Below are 20445 nucleotides of genomic sequence, written 5' to 3'. Positions count from 1 at the left end.
CATATTTATTCAATGACATGTACACACAACAGTATATATTTGATCACTTATTTTTTTACATTTTAGGGGAAGCTGAGCTCCCCTTGCAGTCTTAGAGCAATCGCCTCTGAATGCTACATGTATTTTTTTTTACTAATTTGAGAGTGTTGTAAACATTGGGCTGGAACACATTAATTGCTTTTCCATTATTTTAAATGGGGAAAATTTACTCAAGAGACGAAATTTTCTACTTACGAACCGGGTCACGGAACGGATTAAATTCGTAAGAAGAGGTTCCACTGTACTCTGCAAAGTGCAGAACAGCAGCATTCAACGGTAGTGATTAAAACAACCACAACAGTCAACAAACAAACCAAGCGTCTCAGCTTTGCTTGTTGTTGTCTGATTGGTTGAATGACAAGCCTTAGAAAAAAAATGGCTCGGTCTTAGACGGGAACCGACTCTCATCGTTCACTTACAAGAGCCGGCTCTTTGAACCAGTTCGTTCGCGACCGACACATCACTAGTTGTCTGCACATCTGTTAATGGCCAAGATATTACAGTATCTTAGAGGAGACATACCTCCAACCTTTGAATAGAACTTTTAATCTACATGTGCTGGTTATAAAATTAGAATATCATGAAAAAGTTGATTTCAGTAATTTCATTCAAAAAGTGAAACTTGTATATTATACTCATTCATTATACACAAATTGATATGTTTCAAGTGTTTATTTCTTTTAATTAGATGATTATAACTGACAAGTTATGAAAAACTGTGAAAAGGTTCAATATTGTTTTTAGGTCGAGTAAATTTAGGGCTTTTTAGGTCGCGTAAATCATAACATTAACTCTGTTCACTTGGTCATTTCATGGCTGCAAAACACTGTAGACCTTTCAATACGCTGCAATGTGATTGGACAGAGGTGGGATCAGAGGAGCTCCGCAGACTGGGCACTTCTCAAAGAGAATATACTACTTCAGCAATGCTGAGCGGCAGCAGTCTTTTGACTTTTGACTGTTTCCTTAATCTATGATCACACACCCTGGACATTTTATGATTAAGAAGAGTAAATATCTCACAGTTTGCTCCCCATTAATCAAGGCTTGAAACTGACCAATGCACACTGACTAGCACAGCCCACGGAGGCTGGACGTCGGACACTGGGAGAACACACAGAAATCCGTATAGACAGTCAGCAGAGGTGAGGACTGAATCCCAGACCCCAGAGCTGTACCACAAACATATCCACTGCTCTAATTAAGGACACTGTGTCTTAAAATCTAGATGAGGGCCTTTAATTTTAGAATATGGGCCTTTAAACACACTGTATTCCCTATAGTTGTCAAATGGTGGAGCGCGTTAATCTTAATCGGGCATTATTTCTCCCACCCGTATTCCGGCAAGCCTCCTAGCTGATTGGAAGCATAATCTCCGGGTGTGTGCCTCTAACCAATCACAGCACAGGACACCGGGAATCTTGGCAAATCAGAGCACTGTGGGGGCGGGCTTTGACGAGATACTTCTTTTTTTTTTTTTTTTTTTTTTTTTTTTGATAAGCCCTGTTTAGCTTCTTTAGTTAAGAGTTACTGAAGCGGAGCGCGGCGAATGAAACAGTAAGAATAATAATAATAATAATACACTTATTTTAAACAGAAAAACTAAAATATTAACAACACAAACTGTCATTTAATTAGTTTAAACGCGTAATTAACTGTGGCTTCTTCGTTTAACAAGTTTTATCTGATTTAGTTTGGATTTTGTGGTTTAGATAAAGATATAGAAACTGGTTTTAGATATAATCATATGACTTTTAATGTTCTATGACATTATTTGTATTGGTAATTGATAAAATGATTTAATACGATATTCTATAGGAAAAAGTGGAGAGATTAAATTGAGCTTCTCTCGGTAATTCTCCGTTCCACCTTAAATGGGCAGCATTTACATTCTGGTGACTGAGTACACATTCATCTGCGAGAAGCCCATTTCATCCCCATTTCTTTGGCTTGTCATTCATTGTTAAACTATGTTTTTTGGACCGACGACACTAGTGTAACTAATATACAGTACAACAGGCCCGCCACTAGATATTATTGATTAGGGGGCTAAGCTTTAGCTTTTTTTTTTTTTTACCCCAGAAGGATCTGGAGTAATTGCCTCATAGCAAATTTCTTTGACTAGGTACAGATGAAGCAAAACCTGTACGGAGCTGCTGCTTTACAAAACAAATTTCGAATATACATCTGCAGGTAGAAAAACAAAACTCATTATATACAGGTATCTGTTAAATACACAGTCATATTATCAGGAAAGAACATAAATATCAGTTCAGTCTTCTTAAATACTACAGTATTTAATGCTTTAGCATTTTAACTGGCTTTTTCAACATTTTACCTTCATCAATAATCAGGTTTCCTCCGCTAGCTGTATCAACTAGTGCAGCAGTGGCTTTTCAGTTTGGTAAAATTAAAGATTGTAACAGGCATTCAATTACCGTTTCTTTATATTTGTCTTGAAATGACACTCGCCACTCAATACACCTTCTCCTTGCATACATCGTGTGCGCAGGGTAGCCAACTTACTTGTATATCCTTTTTGACTGTAGTAAATAAGATAAAATATTTTTGTTGTCAGACATTTATTAAGTTAATTGCCTTCATGACTGTCAGTAGCCTTTAACAATGGCAAAGCACAATATGTCCATGTATTATGCAAATACTGTATTACCAGTTTAAAATAACTATTATTTTAAATTGTTCATTAATTACAGTAAGAACTGAAGTGAAAAATGTTTATTGATTTAAGAGTCTGTAAGTCTCATCCTCATTACATTATCATGTCCTGTCAAATGTCATAGAAGGAATTGCTTATTTAGGACTCATTTGTCTTACGCTCTAATAATAGTTTGTTAATGTTATTGTTAATCTATATGAAATGATCTAATGTGATTTTATGTATAAATAATTACTTCGATTTTAAAATCCGTCTGTGATACGTTGAGAGAAAATGGAATGAAGTTTCTTCAGGACATGGTGCTAACGATAGTTCTGACTGAAACCAGAGCTGTAGTTCCCAGTGTTTCAGCTCTGATCTGCTGTTCTCAGCGCCTCCTGTATCAGAATCTTGTTTTATAATAATAAGAAAAAAAGCCCTGAAACTACAAACCTACATCCATCCATCCATCCATTATCTGTAACTGCTTATCCAATTTAGGGTCGCAGGGGGTCCAGAGCCTACCTGGAATCATCGGGCGCAAGGCAGGGAATACACCCTGGAGGGGACGCCAGTCCTTCACAGGGCAACACAGACACACACACTCACACTTTCGAGTCGCCAATCCACCTGCAACGTGTGTTTTTGGACTGTGGGAGGAAACCGGAGCACCCGGAGGAAACCCACGCGGACACGGGGAGAACACACCAACTCCTCACAGACAGTCACCCGGAGCGGGAATCGAACCCACAACCTCCAGGCCCCTGGAGCTGTGTGACTGCGACACCTACCTGCTGCGCCACCGTGCCGCCCCTACAAACCTACAGCTACATTTATTTTGTTTATGTCACAATAACATAATATCATTATTTTTTTAATTATTGAATTATTTATTCAAATATCAACTGTAATTTGAGCATTTAAGACATTTAAGTGCCCGGAGAGGCTGACACACAGATAGGAGCCTATCCAACGTTCACAGGAATTCTGTAAAATATTTATGGCTCCTAAGTTATAAACAGGACAAATGTGTGAAATTGAGGGCTCTGGAATTCGAACCAGTGCAAATAATTATTCTGTTTTGGTGTCATTGTGTTTAAATGACCGCTATGAGCTTCTAGTGCTCAGCCTGCATTCCTTTTATGTCAACACTTCCTTACACTCACTTAATAATCCATATGTACACAGTGTGATAATCACTGAAACTGATATCTTTTGTCGTTACGGACTAAATAAAGTCATTTTATTAATGTGCAGTGACTGCAGTCATTAGTACAATTAGTACCTCGAACATAAGAGTTTTGGCAAAAGGCAGCTGGCTTCTACCAGCCCCCAATGAATTAATTAGTGATTGGTGCGCATAAATTACTAATTCACTCACTCGAATTAACTAAAACATGCGCACAAATTACTAATTCATTCACTCGAATTAACTAAAACATGTGCATGAACTGCAATTCTTTCACTCGAATTAATTAAAATGTGTGAGCGAATTGTAAATCGTTCTCTCGAATTATTATTATTATTTTTTTTTTTTTACCCATGTCCCCTCCAGGGCTTCATACTTTACTGATAGCTCTGATATTTTACTAATTTCTTGACGGTAAACGCATGCGTCATCCAAGTCGTGTAGGTCACGCAAATCGGGCAGACAGATGAACTTCATTGTGTTGCTCAATTCATCCACTTTGCGTCGCTCATGGTTGCGTCACGCAATGTCACTCAGTGTCGCTGACTCTCACTGAATGACTTCCAGTCGCCATGTGGGTTTTGGCAGTTTTGGTATGCACACACAGTATAACAGGTCTAACAACACCCATGCAGTTCAAACTAACTCCTTACATATTAGCGTGATGTTAACACCTCGGAATGCTTCATTCTCAAACTATTTTTTTAAACGTCTCTTAAAGGAACACTATGTAGTATTTCTAACTTAAAATTACAGCTTCCAAATGAGTGTAATGTTCCACTGAGCTGCAATAGGGAGAACAGAGCCTCTGTTGCAGTTAAGCTGTGTCCTCCCAGTATGGACATTATATGACAGAGAGCAAAGAGGAGAAAGAGAGAGACAGAGAATGAGCAGCCATAAAATACTGGACTGAATTTACACAGTAGAATGAGCTGAAACAGACATTAGGACACAAGTTGGAGTAGTAAGAATTTGTTCCCTTTTTACATGTGTTGCTGTGCTAGTTAGTAATAGTTCTGTTGACGAAAGTTTTATAGTTTTTGAGAATTACTGAGCAGTGAACCAGGGTTTGCAGCTGCTAACTTTAGCCAGGTTAGCTCACTATTTCACATTAGACATCAATTTTGATAATAAGTGGTTTTCGCTGGTTGCTATTTGGAATAAATGACTGAAGTTACACCTTGTGTCAATGGAACCCAAGCTTGGTTGAGGAGAGAGCTATAATCTGGTTTTGAGAGTTACAGATGAACGAGGGTGGTAGCACCTGCTTACTTTACTGGATTAGCTCAGTTTTTAGCATTGGGCATTCTGGTAATATGTGCCACCAAAATTACACGTTATGGTTGTAATAATATGGTCCAGTGTGTATTATGAGCGATATATAGGTCAACATTATGTTTTTATTACACACATTCCCCTGGCTCAAAAGCAGCTGGAGCCATTAGCTACTTTTGTAACCATCACTTGATGGGTGAGTGAGTAAAAGAGTTAGAAAATGAGATCCACAGCAGAGGCAGATCCTGACCAAGTACTGGCTCAGTGACCACAACCTGGCTGTGGAGCAGGGCAGATATAAGGAGTCCTGGCTGCCCAGAGAGTGGAGATTGTGTGGTCACTGTGAGAGCGGTGAGGTCGAGACAGAGCTGCACTTTCTCCTCCACTGCCCAAAATTCACAATCATTCGTGAAAATTTCAACCAAAAACTTAAAAACCTCCACCCAACTCTGGAGACTCTGACCCAATCAGAATTATTACGGATCTCCCTCAGAGAAGGACACACGGTGCCTCTCGCAGCCAAATATGTGGCAATACGCCACTATCACACACTCCCCCCACACCCACACAGTTATACCCCCCCCCCACACACACACACACACTCCACCAACACCCACACACTAAAAACCCATACACTGCTAATCCCCCACCTCAACCACTATAAATAAGAATTTTAACACTTATTGATTATTGTTCCTTATTGTACTTTGCAACACTTAATGAATATCTTATTTTGTTCATTCAATAATATTTTATTTGATATATTTTATTTGATTAATTTGATTGTCATTATTAATATTGTTATTGAGTTTATCTATTCATGTATTTTTATATATTTAAATTAATCAATGATTATTTGCTTAAATAATAGGTCATCAATTATTTGTTTTTCAAAATATATAAAAATATATATTCCGTTTAATTTTGTTTATGTGCTTTGGCAACATTGTTACTGAAACAGTCATGCCAATAAAACCAAGCAGAATTGACTTGAATTGAACTGAAAATGAGAGAGGTGTGTGTTTGTTTGTGAGAGAAAGAGAGAGAGAGAGACAGGAAGAGTGTGCATGAGAGCCGGTAGTGCTTAAGCAAGTGAGGGAGAAAAAGATGTGTGAGACTTGATTTCATGACAGCACTGTAAACATGAATTACACTCAGCAGCAGGTAGGGGGTGCTCAGGAGACAAAAAAGATAATTCTTACATTGTATTCCTTAGTTTAAAGCATCTCGTTTGACACTTGCAGGTAACCCCACTGTAAACCAATGGGGAATTACATTATGGTTACATTAGTTTCCTAACTATGTCCAGGCTAATGCACTACATTTACAGCTGTTGGAGAATTTTTGTTTTTGGTGAACTGCTCCTTTAAATGAACATTCCATTTTAATTATAATCATACACAAGATAAGATGTAAAATATTCCGTGCCAATCCATTTGAGCACATAGGGCCCACTACAGTCTCTTCTTATCTTATCTCATCTTATCTCCAAAATTCCTGTTGAGTCCTACAATTCAACACTAAGGTCATCCATACATCTAAATGTAAATAATGATATTTGCTGCTAGTTCTGTTCCTCTATGTCTCTATTGTGAGAATGTCCACTTTAAAGTGAAAAACACCTTCTGATGATGTCAACAGTAGGTGGGAGGTCTGAGATTGAGCAGTTTGAAGAATTTATGATAGCTGGCTAAAATGTAGAAGCACTAAGGTATAGGTTTTCAAGGGTACTTGGTTCTGCACTGGCTCCTTAAATATAAATAAATAAAATGATAATTATATCAGTGTCCAGGCTAGCGTTCAGGATTTGACATGGCAGGGATTTCCAAAGACTTGGTGTATTCTGAGGGCTGTGGTGAGAGGATGTGAAATTATTCATTCATTCAAACATTGTCTGTAAGTGCTTATCCAGTTCAGGGTGGTGGTGAGTCCAGAGCTGACCTGAATCACTGAATCACATACATGAATATAATAACAGTAATTTTAGATTTCAGGGTGGAATGATACTTTAAATATTAATTTGGAGCAGAGGTGGGTGAAATGACTAAAACATATGACATCACAAAACTTAAAATGAGTCTTGTACACGATGTGAATTCCTTCTGTGTTAAACGTGGGGCACTGACCGTGTTCAGTATTTACTCAGAGAAAGGGAATGTGACATATTTTACCACCATGATAATAACCATTGTGTGTGTGTGTGTGTGTGTGTGTGTCTGTTTCTGGAATAATCTCCTGAGCTGCTCTCTCGGCTCATTAACCAGAGGGTTTAAACCGCATTGTCAACTTGGAGAGAGGGAGAGAGAGAAATATAGACACACAGAAAGAGGGAGAAATAGAGAGACATAAGAGAGAGAAAAGAGATCATAAAGAGAGAGAAATAAGGAAGAGAAGCATGGTGGACTGTGAGGACACTCATCACTGCAGCAATAAAGGCCCAGTCACATTTCTCATTCTCAGCAGCAGTGCTTCATTCCCAGACGACTAGCGCTGCTGTGTAGCAACTCTGCACCAGTGCAGTTATATCAGAGCAGCTGTATTTAGGATAGTTAAATTAGTGTTTACTGTTTTGTGCAGATGGCATCCGTGAGTGACTCCCGGTTTGGACAGAAGGAGGCATCCGAACAGAACTTTGATTTCATGTTTAAGATCCTGATCATTGGGAACAGCAGTGTAGGGAAGACAAGTTTCCTGTTCCGCTACGCAGACGACTCCTTCACCCCCGCCTTTGTCAGCACCGTTGGCATCGACTTCAAGGTCAAAACCATCTACAGGAACGACAAGAGGATCAAACTGCAGATCTGGGTACTTCAGCAGTATTGTTATTATCCATTATTATCATCATCATTATTCTTATTTTTAGTTTTTATTGGGTTTTTATGTTGTAAATCTCTCAGGTTTGTCTCAGTTTGTGAGTTCTGCCAACGAGTGTGGTCTCAGTTCGTCTCGAGTTTTGCTCCTTAGTCTTGATCCTGTTGATTCTGTGATGTTCAGTTTTCAATCGGTTCAATCTACTACCTCCAAGTCTCTTTCCTGTGTTGTTCTATACTCACTCATTCATTTATTCATTCATTCAATCATCTTCAATAAGTTCTATGTCCTGTTCTGGGAGTCTTCTGGAGCTTTTCTGAAATCACTGGGAATCAACGGTTACACACTGCACAGAGCACCACACATTCACCTAGTTACTGTGGTGGAAAATTATGACAGAAAATAAGACAGCTCTTGAGTCTCTGAGTTGGCATTAAGTGAGACAGCAATTTTATTTATTAACGTGAAAGAGGAATGTGCGTGCAACGCTGTTTTTTTACTTCTCTGCTGACCATTTTTGATCAGCGTCTTTTATATCTGGAAAACTCTTTGAAGTTCACCATCTGTTCGCTCTTTTACATTTCAGTCATCTTTCAATGTATCCTGTTCCCAAAACTCTGAGTTTCCCACCATTTGTTTTCCACTCTCTCCTGTATTTCTAACACCTTTCCAGACGTGCCCTGTGCCTCCCCCTCTATCCCTTTGGTCTGGAGACAAAGGGAGTTGATTGAAGGGAAGGTGTCGATTTGTTATTTGAAACACACACACACATAAGTCTGTTGTCTCACACAGAGAATTAGGAATAAAACAATTTCAGTTTACACAAGCATGCCTGGTCATTGCTGATTAAAATATCTCTATGGGTTATGAATAATTTCTATAAACAAATTTCCATCACATTACTCACTCGCCCATTTTCTCTTAAGAGATTCAGACTTTAGCCTCATTCTAGCTACAGTGAGCTATATATGTTTATTTATTGTGTGTGTGTGTGTGTAAAAATGTGATTGTGTATGTGTGTGTGTTACAGGACACTGCAGGACAAGAGAGATACAGGACCATAACTACAGCATATTACAGAGGAGCCATGGGCTTCATCCTGATGTATGACATCACAAACGAGGACTCGTTCAACTCTGTTCAGGACTGGTACATCATATTATTATTATTGTTGTTGTTGCTTTTTGGAACATTTTTAGACATTTTTAATGTTAAAGCTGATGTCATCTTATTTCCCTGAGCAGTATTTCCATAGCAAACATCTGTAAAGTGTTACACAGCCACTCTCAGGTGCAGTGATGAGTGAGTGATTAGTGATAGCTGTGGTGTGAAGTAGGTTTTTAAGGTGGTATTTTGTGGTTTGTTCAATGAGGTCAACTCAGATTAAGACATACTCCTGGGATAACGCTCAGGTTCTGCTCGTTGGCAACAAGTGTGACATGGAACAGGAAAGAGTGGTGATTTCAGACCGAGGAAAACAACTTGCAGATCAGCTTGGTAATACAGACACACACACACACACACACACACACACACACTTGCAGGAGAAACTGATGTAATTGTGATTGTTGTCGGGGTGTGTTTCAGGGTTTGAGTTTTTCGAGGCGAGCGCTAAAGACAACACCAACGTGAAGCAGACGTTTGAGAGGCTGGTGGATGTTATCTGTGACAAAATGTCAGACAACTTAGTATCCCCTGACAGCTCGCCGTCCGGCCTCAAACCGGGTCCGGAATTGAGTGCTCAGCCACAGCGCTCCCACAAGGACTGCGCCTGCTAATGCACCATATTTAAATTATGTATACCTACACAATACAAACACAATATTAACATAAACAATCTATGCACAGTGTAGTGTTGATATTGCTGATATTGAGAGCGTTTCTCTTTGGGTCAGATCTGCAGTATAAATCTCTACACACTGTTTGGATCCCTTTAAAGTGATCAGCAGAGCTGCCAGTGTATTAATTAATTCATTATTTAACAATGTGATAGATGATGGTATTTATATAAATATGCTGTTTTTAGTGAATTGTGTCTAAAATATGGAGTAATGTTGAAGTATTTGAAATGTTTTTGTATCTATTGTTGAATTTAAACATAATTTGATTCACATTAATTTTTGAATCTTTAAACTGTTGTAGTCCAAATATTTTTCTCTATGAATTCACATTTTTCTTTACCATCATCAATGATGACTGAGGATCAGTTATTTACTGATTTGTTTATTTATTCACAGCTTGAGAAGAAGGATGATTTAAATGAAAAGATCATTCTATAGGTGCAGTTAAAATGATCCAGCTGACTACGAATTTATTAAAACAATAATTATTATTTTGGTGTTGTTTATTAATGTGAGTGTGAGGCATGAAGACCAATGAGAACTACTAAACATTTTTGAGAGAATAATTCAAAATTTTAAAAATATTTTAATTTAAAATGAAGGTGTTGTTTACAACATTTAATAAAAAAACTAGCTTTGAATCCTTAAGTTTCCTTCTCTGGTTTTATGTTCAGAAATATGTGAATAAAAGTAGAAACACTGCAAAGATTTGTCAAGTAACTGAAACTCTGGGTTTGGTACTGCAGTAAAACTAGAAACTTTGGGTTTAGTACCAAAGTAAAAGCAGAACCTCTGGGTGTACTACTAGAATAAAAGTAGGACCTCTGGGTTTAGTACTGGAGTAAAAGTATAAATGCTGGGGTCTCAGCCATTGTCAGCAGTCTCTAAATCACAACCCACCAGGCAGTGAGCTCACAATGTGATGGTTCTTATGTTTTGGTCAGTCTCCAGAACTGTAGAGTTGGGTCTCTGGGTTGTTCCTTGTGTGCAGTTGTCAGAACCAGTCCAAAATGTCAAATAATTGGTTTAGAACACACTGTTGAAAGAGTTAACACAGCTCTGATATAACAGGGTCACAACACACACTGCTGAAAGAGTTAACACCACTCTGATAGAACCGAAACAGAACATACACTGCTGAAATAGTTAATGCCGCTCTGATAGAACCAGGTCAGAACACACACTGCTGAAAGAGTTAATGCCGCTCTGATAGAACCGGGTCAGAACACACACTGCTGAAAGAGTTAATGCCGCTCTGATAGAACCGGGTCAGAACACACACTGCTGAAAGAGTTAACGCCGCTCTGATAGAACCGGGTCAGAACACATACTGGGGGGTGTGCACACACACACAAACACTAGTGTGTGTGTGTGTGCGTTTGTGATGGTGTGTTTGTATGTATGTAGCACATTATGATTAATGTGCTTTAGTTTCTAATAAGAAATTTGACTTTTGGGACTTTAGTACTTAACCTACAGAAATTTAGTCTGGTCACTATTAGTGACTTCTCTTCATTCTCAGTCACTATTTTCACCCCCTTTTCCCAGGATCAGGAATCCAGATAACGTTTTGGTGCCTAAGAGTCTGTACCAGGAATCGCAAAAGTGTTACTACTCTTATTTAAAATGGGACCAGTTCCCCTTCAGTGGAATGCAGAGAGACACAAAACTCAAATAACGATCAACTTTACATCCCAATTTCTTCTCACACATTTTAAAGACTGTTAAAATTAAAAGAATCAAACATTCCTTAATCCGTTCATTTCCTTAAAAGTTTATCACTTGGCAAACAATGTTGCAAAATTGATTTCCAGTTGGACAATCAAAAATGTAATTATAATCATGTGTTTAAAATGACCTTCTGTATAAACATTTGTTCAGGAACCACCAGGATAAAATATGTGTGTTATTTGGTTAAGAATTATATAAAACATGGTTTTGTCTGAATTGTATTACTTTGTGTAAACATATAATCTTTGTTTATTACATCTTAATCTCTCTCTAATGGAATTAACTCACTCTAAATTATCATGAAATAATATGCACACATGAGAGACTCACATGTAATAAGACTGCATTAGGAATACTGTTTGATAAATAATTGCAAAAGCATGATTCACAAACCTTGGATAGTCATTCAACAGAAAGAGATAGCAGTCTTGTCAAATGTCATAAATTACAGATGATGTCACTATTCCAGGAAGGTTGTAGTCAAAGAACATCCAATCAAGATTAACAGATTTACCTTCCTCAATCCCTGAGGGCCAATCAGGACTTCAAGGCAGGGTTCCTGAAACCTGGTTTAAAACCAATGGTGCTGAAATTTTTTAGTCAGTTTTTTTTTTTCTTCGAATGGAAGAAAAGATTAATGCTACAAGTCTCAGTCAGTCATGAGAAAAACAGAGAAGTAAGAGAAAGAAATGGGAAAATAGAGGAACAAAAACTTGGACTACCATTTTGGAAATTTAGCACTGCAGAAATGAACAAATTTAGAATGCTATCATTTTGATTTAAGTTTAATCCAACAAATAGACCTCCGACCTCTGAGCCCTGAAGTGTGGAACCAGAACTTCAGGATTGTGATGGAGAAGGCCACATGCCTCAGAATGATCACATCTAAAGCGATGTCTCTGAGCAAAGGCCCAGGAATGACATGCATACACGTGGCTCTCACAAGGAAGCAGACCCTGTGAATCCCCACATACATATTAGAATGCCACCTGCTCTGACTGAGAGGTTGTCGTGTCCAAGGCTGTGTCTCTGACCAAAAGTCCAATGGAAGAAAAGGTGTAATGCTACAAACTCTGTGTCTGTGAGTGCTCCAGAAAGCCTGGCGTCTTTAAAGTCTTCAGCTGGCATCGTCTCCATGCCATTCAAGGGACATGTAAGGTCATTGGTTAAATTCTTTCATAGCTCAGGAGATTGGTGCTGAATGCTTTGCTGGGATAAACTAACGCCTTTTTAGCATTTAGGGTAGTTACCATAGAGTAATTCTCTCATATATTAATGTCCCTCCTCCCTCGTGTATTGCTGTAGTACATTTCATTATATGAATGTAGTGGTGGTGTGTGCATCTTTCTTGTAAATAGTTAGTACTTTCTGGTCAGATACAATTTCAGAGCGAAGGAACTTCAGTGGGTCAGTAAGCATGATAATTAATTAATAATAATGAATTCTAGCTAATTCTGCTACATTATGTTTAATGTCACCCAACATGATGGTCTCCTTGTCCAAACTGAAATTGGACAGGTAAAGACACTATATATTATTTAATGGCTCCTAAACATGTATAGTGATAGTGTGTGTTTGTGATAATGTATGTGTGTGTTTGTGATAGTGTGTGTGTGTGTGTGTGTGTATTTGTGATGGTATGTGTGTTTGTGTTTATGATGGTGTGTGTGCGTGCGTGTGTGTGTGTGTGAGATATGGAGGTGTGTCTGCTGTGATCAGGTGACACTGAGTGCTGCAGTATAAACAGGCTGTGAGATCAGTGTCGCCCCCCTCTGTCTCTCAGTTTCTCTGCTCTGCTGGAGGTGTCAGTGTTTACGGCTCATGGCGGGTAAGAAACTGAAACATATCATTAAGCGACAAACAGTGCGATTTAACAGTGTTCTCCGTTAACCTTCACTGCCAGGTTTTTTTTCCGGGTCCCGCTCCACCTTAAACTGTGCCGCAGCAAACAATAACCTTAGTCTGGCGTCACAGCTTATTACTCTAACTTCCCTTTCCACCTTAATGGTGCAATAGTTAACGACAGCATTACATTATGGCGTTTCAGTTTCAAATTCTAACTTTCCGCTCCACCTTAAATTTAGCACTTACTGTCTCAACTTGGCGCATCAACTTCTCTATTTTCCTGTTCCATCTTAAATGGTACGAGGGCTGATGGTAGCGTTATATTCTGGTGTTTGATTCCAATTATAACCTCCCAACACATATTAAACGTTGCAGCAGTTAACGTTATGTTGTCGTCTCATCTGATTCTGTCTTTCTGATCCACATTGTGTGGTTCCATTTTTAACGTTATGTTTTGACGTTTTAGTTCATATTTTTAATTTGCCATTCCACCTTAAGTGGTGCAGTAATGAACGTCATGCTTTGGCGTCCATCTTTGTGGTCCACTTTAAATGATGCAACTCTTAACGATAACTTACGGCGTTAACGTTACCTTTTGGCGTATAAGGTCCTAATTGTGGCTCTCCTGTCCCCCTTAAACGTGGTGGAGGGGGCGGGGCCTGAGTGCATTGATTGCATTGTACTTAGTGAGACTGGGCAGCTGGTCCATCAGCGGGAACGGCGTTCTTCCGGAGCGTGTTCTTCTCTGCTCTGAGAGGCTTTTCTTCACACACTGCAACATAGCTCTGAGAATCTGATGGAGTGCAGCCTCGTAATCATCAGGAGGAACTCCATCGCTTCAGAGAACATGCTTCAATCACTCTAGAGAACACAGTTCCACTGTTCTACACAGCAGAGCAGCGCCAACGTTCCAGAGAACCCAATATATTATTCCATACACCAGTGCTGGGGGTTTTAGTATGGTGATCTTTGGCACGTGTGCAGATGTTCCAGCCAAGTCGAGTTTTCTTGTCACTTTCTATGGTGATTGGTGTATACACACACAAAAAATCAGAGAGAATTCACTGGTGTGTGTGTCTGTGTGTGTCTGTGTGTGTCTGTGTGTGTCTGTGTGTGTGTGTGTCTAGACCAGGCCTTTGTCACTCTTGCCACCAATGACAGTTACGCTAAAGGAGCAATGGTTCTAGCACAGTCTCTGCGAAGCCATGGAACCAGCCGGAAACTTGCCGCTCTGATTGGACCCCACGTCTCAGAACCCTCCCGGTGAGTCCCCTATTATCACATTGATGCTTTAATCTGGATTGAGGTCTGGTTCCATGTCAGGATTTTAAAATGGCCAGAGTTTGACACTAGGGATGTTTACTGCACTACGGTACTGTCTTACTGCACTATAATATGGTACTATATTACTGCCCTATGTTACTATATTACTGTAGTATTACTGCACTACAGTATTATGTTGTATTACAGTACTATATTACCTGTATATTACCTATATTACTATGGTAACATTACTTCACTACAGTACAACTGTAATATTATTGCTTTATGGTACTATTACTGCACTATGATACATTACAACACTACAATACTATATTAATTGTAATATTAATTGTATATTAAGTAACTCTACTTTTACTGTGAAACATTACTTCACTATGGTGCTGTTACTACACTATGGTTATGTTACTATCCACTTAAACGTGATGTTTCACAATTTCCGGATCCAATGGCTCCTTCTGTACCTTTTATAAGAGGTGTTTTACTGTTTGAATAAAGTGAATTGCCTCAATTGTGAGATCAGTTTAGGAGTTCAGAAAGAGGAATAAATTAAACGTAACTGGAAGCAAACATGTCTTTGGCAGCACTCTGATCTTCGTTCTGACCTTTGTGAGCTGCCGTGTGGACTGCGCTGCTGACTCTGGGACCTGAGAGAGCGCTGTCTCCCACTCATGGTCAGTGGTCAGTCCCACGATTCTGACAAGTTACTGGTGAATCTCATAGATGAAGCTAGAGTTGGTACTGGTCAAGACTTTATTTTTCTTGCTATATGTTGTAAAATCACTAATTTGGCGCTAGATTTTGTCCCAGATGTGACGTCAATACGTAGTGCAGTACTGTACTATCACTGTATTAAGTACTGTCCGAGTTTGAAGTACTTTAATGAGCATGGTCATACAGTGTAGGTTTGACATGCATGTGTGCGTGCATGTGTGTTAGAGCGGTTCTGCGGAAGCTATATGATGAGGTGCGGGTAGTGGACTTGATGGACAGTGGAGATGATGCTCACCTGGCTCTGATGAAGCGTCCGGACCTCGGTGTCACCTTCACCAAACTGCACTGCTGGACCCTCACACACTACAGCAAGTGTGTGTTCATGGACGCTGACACTCTGGTGAGGAGATACTTATCACCTTAAAACATGCACACACTGGACCAGAGAACCCACAATTTTCAGTACCGCATTAAAACACTCTGGTGTAATCAGATGGGCCGGGGGGATTGAGGCGTAATGACCCCAGGGGGAGGGTCTGACATCCAACTGATATAAGTTTAGGTTTGATGTGTGATGTAGCTGACGAATTGTTTGAGATGCTTTAGCTATGTAACTGTGTTTAGGTGTTGTGTAACATTGATGACCTGTTTGAGAGGGCGGAGCTCTCTGCGGCACCGGATCCTGGTTGGCCTGACTGTTTTAACTCTGGAGTTTTTGTTTTCCTTCCGTCCATCGACACACACCGCGCCCTCCTCAACTTCTGCACAGAGCATGGCAGCTTTGACGGTCAGTACAGCTCCTCTTCCTCAAGCTCCTTCCTTGTGGGTTTCAACAGGGCTCTGTTTTAGGACATTTCCTGTTTATTGAACTTAAACTTAGCAGACCTATACTTTTTTTTTTAACACATTACTTGCAGGTGGTGATCAAGGCGTTCTGAACGGTTTTTTCAGCAACTGGGCCACTGCCGATATCTCCAAACACCTTCCCTTCATCTACAACCTCAGCAGCATCGCCATCTACACCTATCTCCCAGCCTTTAAACAGTGAGTGTGTGTACAATCTCATGGAGAGTAGCTGCAGTGAGGAGTGTCACTAGATTAGCGGGGGTCCAGGGTTCTGTCCATGTGCTGTGTTTCTGTTGAACAGTGTCCTTAGTCCTGGACCTCAGGGACATTGTATGGCTCCACCCTGAGATGATTAAGATTAGAATAATAAAATGAGCCTCATGCTTGATTGGATGGTACTTCACTGGTCAGGTGTGGCTTTGCAGAACCCCCCTCTCCCCACCAGGATCCACTGTGCTGCAGGTGTGGGTGAGTATCTCCGAGCCAAGCTGTGGCCCCCTGGTGATGTGCTCCTTAGGCAGCACTTGTACGGCTAGAGTTGATCCTGTTCTCGCTGTGTTCCTCTCTGCTGCTCTGGTGTTCTCACCATGGTTGTTCCTATCATTATGGAAACATAAGACAACACTGCACTGCCCCATTTACAAAATACTTCCCAAACATCAGAGCATAAAGTAAACATTTTATCAACATTCTAAAATGTTCACACATTTTGGCCCAAGTTTTTAGTCAGTTAAACAGTTAACACAATGAGCTAAAGTGTCAGGATGTCTGCTCTCTAGCACTTCCTCGGAAGGGTCTTAATCACTGCACTGTTTTGATGGTATTCAGACATGTTAGTGTGAACACTTACTGATTATAATTAGCCACTCACTGCTCCCCCTTCCTCACATCCCACTGCACAGGGATCCATGAGTCCTGAGAATACTGTTCTGGCCCACAGTGCTGTGTCAGATGACAGTCTGCTGTTCAAGGAATTCCTCTGACGTAGGTGCTCAGTTAAAGGTTTTGAGGTCACAGTTGTGTCCATTCTGCAGTGGTCAGTAACTGGAGAGGCTGGGCGAGTGCAGAGCGTGTCAGTAACCGGAGCTGAGGGAATGTGCATGAGGGGAATGCTGTTGTGCTCAGGCTCAACCTCAATGCTTGCTACAGCTGCTTTTAATAGTGCTGTTTATTTCAGGAGGTCTGAGTTTTTCGAGCCTCGCCTGGAACAGTTTTCCATACTGTTCTGACCTCTCTGTACAGTCATGCTGAACTTGTACTGTACTGCACTGTACCAGGGTTTTCAACCTGGGGGGTCTCATTGTGATCCGAAGGGGGTGTGGGCAGCAGCATGTCTCTCACTACCATTTCCTGGACTGGACATGAAGTGGCCTATTCCTGTTTCAAATTTTAATTAAAGCTGTGGCTGATTTTAAAATCTGTGCCAATTAGTGCCATTTCTGTGGGTTTGTCATATTTAGGAATGAGGGTCTTCTGGTATCCAGGGGTTTAGTGTCCAGCCTCTGATAAACCCAGTGTGATGTGGTCACAATTATATATGGGGTCTAACACACGGTTTCTTTGGACAAACAGTAGTGGAGTTATACATTTCGCCTCAGTGTCTTCTATAGCTCTTTTCGACAGTGTTTGAACTGGTTCCATTCCTGATTCTTGGAACATTCTTTTATTTATTTTTTTTTTCCCTCCCAGCGAACCATCCTGCATTTCTACATGCTTAAAAGTTAACCAGGAATACGTCATCAGCACAGGGTGGACACGGAGCGGGGGGTCACTGTGGCTTAATATAGCCATAGAATGACAGGGTCATTGTTTGTTTTTTGTTTACCATGGAGTCAGACCAGAGTGAGACGTAATACTGTGTAAATGGGACCGAGTTCAGAGCGATCCTGCTGAGCTTGTGAACAGCAGAGAAACATTTAGTGGGGTTTTGTGCATTGGGGGAGGGGGCATTGACCCATTTTAAGTTGGAATGGGAACCTGTAGTATTTGACTAACTGCTGCACTGTTTAAGTAGAATGTGAGTTGTAATCCTCTGGTGGTGTGAAGTATCTGAGTACCACCCACTTTTGTGCAGGTACGGTCACCAGGCAAAGGTAGTGCACTTCCTGGGGAAGGTGAAGCCGTGGGACTATGTTTACGATGTGAGTCAGAGGTCAGTGAAAGGTCAGGCACAGGACCCTGAGCTCCAGCCCAACTTTCTGCTGCAGTGGTGGGAGATCTTCTCTTCCATCCATCCACTCCTGAAGGAGGAGTACAGCGATCAGCCCTTTAACACGGGCATCACACAGGTAACACTCACCTGCAACACAGTCCCCAGGGAACCGGGCTTTAATAAAAATGACCCTGAGGGGTTTGGACCTTGATTTAGTTTTATACCACAAACACTACCACCTGAGAAACCATAGCAACCAAGTTGCACCCTAGGTTCTATTAGGAATACCATAGCAACTAACTTGGCAACAGTCTAGCAATTGTTAATGATACTATAGCAAATTGCAGAGCAACCACCTGGGACAACAAATTGACACCCAGGTGGTAGCTAGTGTGGTTAGTATGGTTGCTATGTTACTCATGTGGTAGCTATGAAACCAAAGTGACACATTAGCAACAGTATAGAATGTTGTACAGTAGCCACACACAAGAAAGCATCTGAAAGTTAGTTGCAGTTCAGTGTACACTTCAGGGAACACTTAGCGCTTGCTGTTGTGTGGTTGCAGGAGGGTTTCCATGGCGGTGCTGGATGTGGTGCCACTGGCCCTCCCCCTATGCCCCCTCTGCCTGAGATGTCGTCTCAGGAGCGAAAGCAGCGGTGGGAGCAGGGTCAGGTTGACTACCTCGGCATCGACGCCTTCAGCAACATCGAGAGGAAACTCGACTCCTTCCTCAACTAATTCCCTCACCAGAAACAGGAAAGACATGGTTCTACATCAGAGGAGACTCCACACCTTCCTCAGCCAACACCGGAAGCACTGGAACCACTGTTCTACTGCAGAGGAGTCTCCATCTCGGCCAACACCAGAGCCACGGTCCTGCATCAAAAAAACTCTCTCCACCAATATTCACTATATAGCAGAACCATGGTTCTACTTCCAAAGGAACTTTGACTCCTCCTTAGTTAACAGCTCATTAATGACAGAACCATAGTTCCACTGCGGTTCTTTCCTAGTCCTCCAGCCAAAGTTTGCACTGAACTCGTTTGTTTTTGCTGTAGTTGGTTTGTTTTTGTTGATGTGAGAACAATGAGTATTTTTCTACCTGCTTAGAACCGACTATGCAGAACCTCACTGTGACCAAGAACCACCCAGAATCCTAAATAGCTGAGATGACCCAAGTTTCACTCCAACATTAAAGAGGCCATATTGTCCAAAAGAGTCTGTTTGATGTATTTATTTTGCACTCTGAGCTCAGCTTTTTGGATTTTTAGATAATCTGGAGAGGGTTGTTATCCCTCGTTTCCCCCTTTTCTCCAGGGGGTTTCTTAAATGAAGCTCAATCCCAGGCAGGCAATCAGACCAGAGCTCACTTACATTTGTTTTCAGGTAAATTTAGGGTGTGTCCTTAACATGTGCAAGTAATGGAAATGCAGTAGTGGGCTCTGGGAGTCTCAGTTCAGTCCCCTCATTTTATAGCTCTCAGATCAGTTTAAAACCAATGTCTCCTTGTCCCCTGTAGTCTGTGGCACTGATGGAATCTCTGGATTTTAGTGCCAGGCTCCCACTGACTGGGTTTATTTTAGATGGCCAGTGTGGGGCAGCATAGAGCATGGGTTTGTAGAGGTCTGGGTTGGCTTCATATCTGAGGGGGGTGTCCAAACCCAGTTTAGTCTCAGGGTTTTTCCCCCCAAAAAACTGATTTCCCCTCTTCTGCATATGTTGCTGTAGTGATGGCTCTGCCAATCATTGTCATGTGCCCTGCCCCCTCAGCTTACATGCAGGTTTTATATTAAAACACTTAATACACACTTACAAATCAGCAGTGTGACTTTAACCACTCCAGTCCACCCTCAGGATAGGGCAGTGTGAGATTAAGGTCATGTGTAGTGACTTCAGGGCATCTAATCTATACAATACATAAGTGTCCACATGGGGTGTCATCAAGCAGCTGGACTGGGAGTAGAGAGGTGTCTAAACTTTTGAACAGGTGTAGGACAGCTTTGGTGTTTTTAAACATGTTCCCTCCATCCCTCACTATGCACTGGAGTGAGCCAAACAGAACCT

General features: G+C 40.8%; 2 protein-coding genes across 2 annotated transcripts; both read left to right on the top strand.

The window, feature by feature from the left end:
- Positions 1-1546: 1546 nt before the first annotated feature.
- On the top strand, positions 1547-10393 carry LOC136702824 (ras-related protein Rab-3A-like). The gene is made up of 5 exons (XM_066677966.1): positions 1547-1596; positions 7737-7964; positions 9001-9119; positions 9343-9467; positions 9558-10393. The coding sequence occupies exons 2-5, from the start codon at positions 7737-7739 to the stop codon at positions 9746-9748; spliced, it is 663 nt and encodes a 220-aa protein (XP_066534063.1). The 5' UTR covers positions 1547-1596; the 3' UTR covers positions 9749-10393.
- A 2837-nt stretch (positions 10394-13230) lies between these two features.
- On the top strand, positions 13231-19617 carry gyg1a (glycogenin 1a). The gene is made up of 7 exons (XM_066662425.1): positions 13231-13370; positions 14515-14650; positions 15608-15782; positions 16007-16169; positions 16300-16426; positions 18303-18516; positions 18946-19617. Exons 1-7 carry the CDS (start codon positions 13364-13366, stop codon positions 19117-19119), a joined length of 996 nt encoding a protein of 331 aa, XP_066518522.1. The 5' UTR covers positions 13231-13363; the 3' UTR covers positions 19120-19617.
- Positions 19618-20445: the final 828 nt, after the last annotated feature.

Source organism: Hoplias malabaricus, chromosome 1, assembly GCF_029633855.1.
Source record: "Hoplias malabaricus isolate fHopMal1 chromosome 1, fHopMal1.hap1, whole genome shotgun sequence".
NCBI classification, from domain to species: domain Eukaryota; kingdom Metazoa; phylum Chordata; class Actinopteri; order Characiformes; family Erythrinidae; genus Hoplias; species Hoplias malabaricus.
This window is presented reverse-complemented; position numbering and strand designations above follow the sequence as displayed.